This window comes from Mya arenaria, chromosome 11, assembly GCF_026914265.1.
Source record: "Mya arenaria isolate MELC-2E11 chromosome 11, ASM2691426v1".
NCBI lineage: Eukaryota > Metazoa > Mollusca > Bivalvia > Myida > Myidae > Mya > Mya arenaria.
In genome coordinates, this window is record NC_069132.1 from 22,570,540 (window position 1) to 22,578,306 (window position 7,767).

Genomic DNA, 7,767 nt, shown 5'->3' on the forward strand with positions numbered 1-7,767 from the left:
CTTTAACCACGCTCATAGTCATACGTGTGCCTCTAACCACGCTCATAGCTATACTTGGGCCTTTAACCACGCTCATAGTCATACGTGAGCCTTTAACCACGTTCTTAGTTATACTTGTACCTTTAACCACGCTCATAGTTATACATGTGCCTTTTACAACGCTCATAGTTATACTTGTGCCTTAAACCACGCTCATAGTTATACGTGTGCCTTTAACCACGCTCATAGTTATAATTTTGTCTTAACCACGCTCATAGTTATACTTGTGCCTTTAACCACGCTCATAGTTACACTTGTACATTTAACCACGCTCATAGTTATCATTGTGCCTTTATCTATGCTCATAGTTACACTTGTGTCTTTATCCACGCTCATAGTTACACTTGTTTCTTTAACCACGCTCATAGTTACACTTGTGCCTTTAACCACGCTGATAGTTATACGTGTTCCTTTAACCACGCTCATAGTTATACTTGTACCTTTAACCACGCTCATAGCTATACTTGTGCTTTTAACACATGCTCATAGTTATACTTGTGCCTTTAACCACGCGCATGGTTATACTTGTACCTTTAACCACGCTCATAGCTATACTTGTGCATTTAACACGCTCATAGTTATACTTGTGCCTTTAACCATGCGCATGGTTATACTTGTACCTTTAACCACGCGCATGGTTATACTTGTGCATTTAACACGCTCATAGTTATACTTGTGCCTTTAACCACGCTCATAGTTATACTTGTGCCTTTAACCACGCTCATAGTTATACTTGTACCTTTAACTACGCTCATATCTATACTTGTGCCTTTAACATGCTCATAGTTATACTTGTGCCTTTCATCACGCGCATGGTTATTCTTGTGCCTTTCACCACGCGCATGGTTATACTTGTGCCTTTAACCACGCTCATAGTTATACTTGTGCCTTCAACACGCTCATAGTTATACTTGTACCTTTAACCACGCTCATAGTTATACTTGTGCCTTCAACACGCTCATAGTTATACTTGTACCTTTAACCACGCTCATAGCTATACTTGTGCCTTTAACATGCTCATAGTTATACTTGTGCCTTTCACCACGCGCATGGTTATACTTGTGCCTTTAACCACGCTCATAGTTATACTTGTGCCTTTAACACGCTCATAGTTATACTTGTACCTTTAACCACGCTCATAGCTATACTTGTGCCTTTAACATGCTCATAGTTATACTTGTGCCTTTCACCACGCGCATGGTTACCCTGTGCCTTTAACCACGCTCAAGTTTACCCTGTGCCTTTAACCACGCTCATAGTCATACTTGTGCCTTTCAACACGCGCATGTTTACCCTGTGCCTTTAACCACGCTCATAGTCATACTTGTTTCTTTTACCACTCGCATGTTTACCCTGTGCCTTTGACCACGTGCATGTTTACCCTGTGCCTTTGACCACGCGCATGTTTACCCTGTGCCTTTAACCACGCGCATATTTAAACTTGTGCCTTTAGCCACGCTCATAGTTGGCAAGGCTTGTTCCTGCTGTTTTCAATGTACAGTAAGTATAGAAAAGACGAAAAAACATCAGATCATCACGGACAGAAGAGCGCAGGCGAACGGAACAGCAGCTTGTATGTCTAGAATGGAGAATATTTACTTCTCGCTGCTAAGGTCAAAGGTGTTGGTGTCTTTTAAAATGTATGTTATATGAAATATTCAGATATTTAGATATCCCTTTTAAAATGGTCTGATTGAAGAGCTTCGTAACAAAACATCGCAACAGTTTGACGCATTTCAGGGATTAAAATCATGTTTGTTCGCCTCAGCAAAATTGTAAAACGATGTTTATATAACAATTTGGGTATGTTTAAATTTCGGGCAGTTTTAAATATTTTAGATCATTCCATAAGATGAAATCGCAAATAAGTAAATAAATATTTGATTTTAAACGCCTCTGTTGGGGTGAATATCAGGTCAGACAGATCTTGATACGTTGTGTTTGCAGAAAAAATGAGATAATAATTTGCAACTGTATGCCACTTTCTAAGTAGAAAATGACATTTAAAGCTAAATTTATGCATCTTCATACGATGCATGCAAAACTAAGTACCCTTTATTAATCATTAAAATGAATTTTCATAAGGACGGCACAAGCTTAAACTGCAATGTTTCTTCTTCGAGTGGGTGTCATAGGTAAAACACAGGTGAAAATTGTGTAAAAAAGGAAATGTGATATAAGTGTAATATGTTCTATACGCCTTTCGCAAATAAGATTGTGCGCACTCCAAATTCCTCTTATCCATCTTGACACGCATTGAAACGGCGGCATTCATTGCACGGAGGCATCTAATATGATAAAATATACTCGCCAGATAGCATCTAGCAAATTTCTCCAGTTGCTGCAAAATGGCCCACTCTACATTAAACTTCCTCGCTATTGTCATTTGTTACACTACACGTCTCACCAAACCAGCGAAAATGTCTTATATAATTAAATGTTTCAACTATGCAATTAAAATGTTTGTACAAGGCTATAAATCAGAAAATCATTGCTATCTTATTTTAATGTTGCATACTTTATGGTTTCGAGGGTCCAATTAATATTCTAATTAGTACACGCTTTGAATTCAGCACATGCGTTCTGCATCTTGGTCCACAATATACGCGCGCGTTACTATGAAGTTCTTAGTCGTTAATTGAAATGATCTAAGGGCCATATTTTCGTTATTTTGCCTCATATTTGTGTATAATGAGCTTCTACCACTAATAAAGTTGACAAAAAGTCAAGAAAATGTTAAAAACTCAACTTGCTACCGATCTGATATTTTGCTTCAGTCCTAAGATTTTATAAGTTATGTTAAGACCCTTTAACGAAACGGGGCCCTGAAAGCTTCCATTTGACGAGATGTTATCACTGCCTGAATTGTATTAAATATAATGCCACGACAGACAATTGAGCAGATTTCAAATTGCTCTCTTATAATGGTATCTCATTATATGGGGTCGTCAAGGATAGTTGTGGAATTGTACCATAAAATAGTACCAATTCGATAAAACACTTTTGAAAATCAGTACAAATTAAATCCAATTCAATCCACATTAACGAAAAAAAAGTTTTGTTTTTTATCAAACGCTACTTTTGCAGCTCTGTTAGCCATGACAGCCATTGAAGGTGGTCTTGAAGTAAGTAAGTAAGTTTGCCGAAACATTTTCGCGCATTCGATCCAAGTCTTTCGTCTTGTTCGATTTCTAAATCGTTTATATCACTGAAAGCCACATGTCTTCCCACATTTTGGACATGTCAGAATCTTGAATTAATCGTTGTGTCTCAGTTTCTCAGCATAAAACTCTTTTCAGACTCACGCAAATCATGATACTATATTTTTTGCATTGATCACAGATAATTTTGCCTACGATAGAAGTCCAACATGGTTTAATGCATTCAACGTATTGGGTCGCTTGTATATATTTTCATCGGAATTTTGATATGTGAGTTTATAGCATTATACGCTGAATAAACATATGTTCAATGTGTCTGATACGTATAATCAACTATATCGATGTCATTCTAGCGTGTTTAAAACAATGTAACCGATACTTCCTAGGTTTCCAATTTAACACTTGTATCAGGTTTTAGTATGCAGGGTTGGGGTTTTCTCGTTGTTGTTTTTTGTTGTTGCTGTTTGGGTGGGGGAATATCGCCTGTGTGACATTCATTTTATGAACACAATCTGCCTAAATATACGCTCCGCCTTATGATCCGAAATTTACGCAAAGGAGGTGATCCTCTAGCGATAATTCCGTCAGCCCATACGAGACCTTCTTCCGCTGTGCTAAAAGTGAGAGTTGAAATCAAATTCAGCAGATAATCAGCTGGGATTCCAAATTCCTTTCGGAGATAAAACCTAAGTCTCTTCAGTATATATTTGTGTCATCCCGAATAGCTAATACGCTGAAGCTGCAACTCAGAATGTCGTATTTTCGACACAAACATTCGTCAGTTTATAAATTGTATATACTTTTGTTAGCCAATTCTACCATGTTACTTGTGCTGTGTGGCTATGTTCCCTTTTAAACGTTAAACAAATGAGAACACACAGATAAACACTTAACAGGGACTTCAATGATAGCATTACGCGTACTTCATTGGAAATCCAGATCATTTTCACAAGCCAGTCATCAGAGGAAGATATACATATTTATTTGTATGGATCATGAATGAAAGTAATTTGTCCATTATTGTAGGCCACTCGACCTGTCTCAGCTAGTCACAGTTAGTTAACAGTAATACCCACTTCTATAAGTGTATCGTACGATACATAGAATTCTGACTATGTTTTAAGAATTGTCTTCTTTATTAAACAACACTTGCTATCTCATAAACGAGTTACCAGTAGGTCAATGAGAACTATGAATAGGACAAAATAACATTTAGAAATAAACATAACAATTTTATTTCCACATATAAACATTAAAACTTGTAAAGTATAAACATAAATGGTCAAAACAAAATCTGTATTCTGTACATGAAATACAATTCTTAACATCGCTAAATGCTTGCTTCAAAGAGCATAAACATTGACAATGAATATCAATAAAGTCAAAATAACGGTCACCTAAAATCAACACAGGACAATACAGACCCAATCTAAAACACCTCAAATCATTTGGTGTACATTGTCGTTAACTTAAGGTGCCATTTTGTTTGACATAAAATGAGCATTGTAAGTGAACCTGTTAGCCACTTTCAGTTGACTTTGTCAGGTTTCAGTAAACACTTCAATGTATTTAAGTTAATGGCGTGACTTTAACAGACACTTAGTAAGTATTGTATGTTTTAAAATGAACCAGAACCATTATGAATTAGGAAAACATCTCTTCAACCTATTAAGTTTTCCAGTATATTTTAAATAGGTATTGAAAGTATTCACAATTTTAAATTAATCAGACAATATGCCTAATACAGGTCATATGTTTTTGAGCTCCTTTAAATAAATGATCGACAAAAATATACGTTCAATTATACGAAAATTCTGAGACAACTGTCAAAAGAAACATATACAATCATGCAACGAAATGATACATGAAATGGTGAAAAAAGGTCCTACACAAACGATTTCAAAACAAACACAGTAATGTATTCCTACTATTTGTTTTTCGTTTGAAACCTTGAAATTCTTAGGGGATGTAATAAGAACAAAATGTTTTGAAACATGTCATTTCTGATTGGTTTAGAAAGATGCAATGCAGATGAAAAGGAACAACACGTTGGGAATGGCTGAACGTGAATTATGTATATATACAAAACATGTCAATGGGTTTAGACCTATGGTTACTGACCCTTTTAAACACAATACCGGTTATGTTACCGTATTTGTATGATAAAACATAATAGAAAAGACAATTTAACAAATGGGCAGAAAACTTCGTAAAATCTACTTGACGAACATGCATTTTTCCCAGTTTACCCTTTACAAGAAAGTGTAGGTAAATCTCAAATTGGTAACTTGGTGGAACCTGATATATGAAAATAGATCATTACAAGACATAAACTCATGTAATTGTCACCAGCTTCATCATTGACAATTACTGATTAACGAGGTAGATAAGTATTTTATTTGAATTGTAAATATTCTCATATGCAGACTTCTAAAATGACACCGCTGATACTAAATATGAAACACTAAAATATATAATTGAAAATGGAAACGTATATGGTATTGCATGGTTGAATGCTTTTTTTAATAAATTAGAATGAAACCATATCTGTATTACGTATTCTGTGACATTCTGTGCAAAATTTTACAAGGGGCTTCCCACTTGTTCCCCGGCTGGAAACCCCTTGTGATTTGAGACAGTTGAGCTTTCGATCCTAGTTAAATAAATATAAATCTGCTTATATCTCCCTCTATCGATACTTTCAAAAAGGCATGCTGTGCTCTAAATCCTTGTCAATGGACTTAGTCTTCAAAATAAACTCCAGGTAGATATCACTTTAATTAAACCTTTCACAAAAGACTACGTTTAAACAGGCCATTGAGACGATTATATTCTTTCTATATCACCGATTTCTTCTCTTTGCAAATGTACCAGTGTCGAATAACAATATGTTTGCTATCATTAATAACCGCGTGTATATTTGTACTTCAAACAAACAAAAAACCTTTTTTTTTACTGATTTTGAAGTTAGATCGTAAAGGCTATTTATGTAAATTTCATTTAATATACAAAAAAGCTTGTTTGAAAGAATAAAGAAAAGTGTGTTTTGCAGAAAAATGTCATTTTAACCCAAAGCAAAAAACCGTGAAGATGAAGATGTCATTGTGGGAGCGTAAAACAATTTGTCGCTTCGCCTTTGGCTGTTTTCAGCGTTTCAATTAGTGGCTTTCTATCTGTCTTTCTTAGCTTTGAAATTTCACTGAGTAATCTATCAAAGAAATGTTCAGTGTTTGTTTAACTTTGAAATCTCTAATACAGGTCGTTTTACATTTCAAAGTCAAAGTCCATCGATATCTCAAGCGGATTCCTTTTGCTCATGTAGAGAAACAATCCATCCGAGGAAAACTCGTTCAGTCGTTTATGATACCATAAACACAAACTGAGGAAGACACTTGATATGAAAAAAGTCCCAGTTTTGAATGTTTTTTTTGCACGATAAAGTAATAGTTTTGATCAGGATGAATATTTATGTGCAATCCAGGAGAAGATTTTCCGTATCAACACTCGCAAACTCGTCTAATTTTACATCGGAAAGGAAGTCCATTGTTAAAAAATTTCCATCTACTGAGTCAGGACTCAAACATGTATCTTCCGTTGACGAAGCACTCGGAGTACCCATTGAATCTCCATCAGAATTTAAATCCGAATTTATTCCAGCACTAAGTTCCGACATTGAATCGTCTGTGTCACCTTGTCCAACCATATCTCTGAGAGCGCTGATGTAATTCATTGCTAGTCGCAGCGTTGTTATTTTAGTCATTTTAAAGTTTTGGCCTTCCTCAATATTCGGAAGAACCTCTTTTAGTACTTCAAACGCACTGTTAATGTCCTCCATGCGCCCCCGTTCCCGAGCATTTGCGGCTCTTCTACGGTATTTGCTTAAAGGAGCAGGCGATGATTTAGGCTTTGGAACTTTCGGAAGCTGTTTCTTTTTCTCCGTCTTTAACCTGTTGACGATTGTCTTTTTCCTCAAGTTGTAATCAGGACTATACTTTGATTTAAGTTCCTTTTCATCAATTTCATCCAACTTCGCAAGTTCATCCTCACTAGTTATTTTATCCGATGTACTTGCTTCTTGTGTAGAACCTCCAGGTCCAGGAATGTTGTTATCATGTTCTTTCGCACTCATAGCTCTCTCCGTTGGTGCAAAAACAATAATGTACGTCGTACTTAAATAGCAGTGTTAGATAATTTGCGTGAAGTAAACCTGTCTTCGAGTTGTTAAATTTTCACCATTGACAGTATGGTCACACTTCAGCTGTATTTACATCATGTTTAAAGACCCTATCCATGTGTTCTACATGGTAAGTAAACTTACCGATTTATTTATACAGCAGTAATGTTAACACTGTCAATTGCCATGTATTTTAAAATATTCGAACCAATGGAATCGCAAGCCTAGCCAAACTGATACCGCCCCTCTGTCCTCAGCTTACAATTACTGTGAGACGAGTTGTAACGCCAGTTAAACCACTCTAAATTTGATGATCCTTCGACAAGCTTCAATGTGCTTTAACATAAGCAAAAAAGTTCATTCATGACATTTTCAAATTCAGTCAACGTAATA

General features: G+C 35.9%; 1 protein-coding gene across 1 annotated transcript; it reads right to left on the reverse strand.

Moving 5' to 3' along the window:
* Positions 1-4,419: 4,419 nt before the first annotated feature.
* Positions 4,420-7,513, reverse strand: LOC128207257 (neurogenic differentiation factor 1-like). Its single transcript, XM_052910081.1, has one exon. The coding sequence runs from the start codon at positions 7,327-7,329 to the stop codon at positions 6,667-6,669; it is 663 nt and encodes a 220-aa protein (XP_052766041.1). The 5' UTR covers positions 7,330-7,513; the 3' UTR covers positions 4,420-6,666.
* Positions 7,514-7,767: the final 254 nt, after the last annotated feature.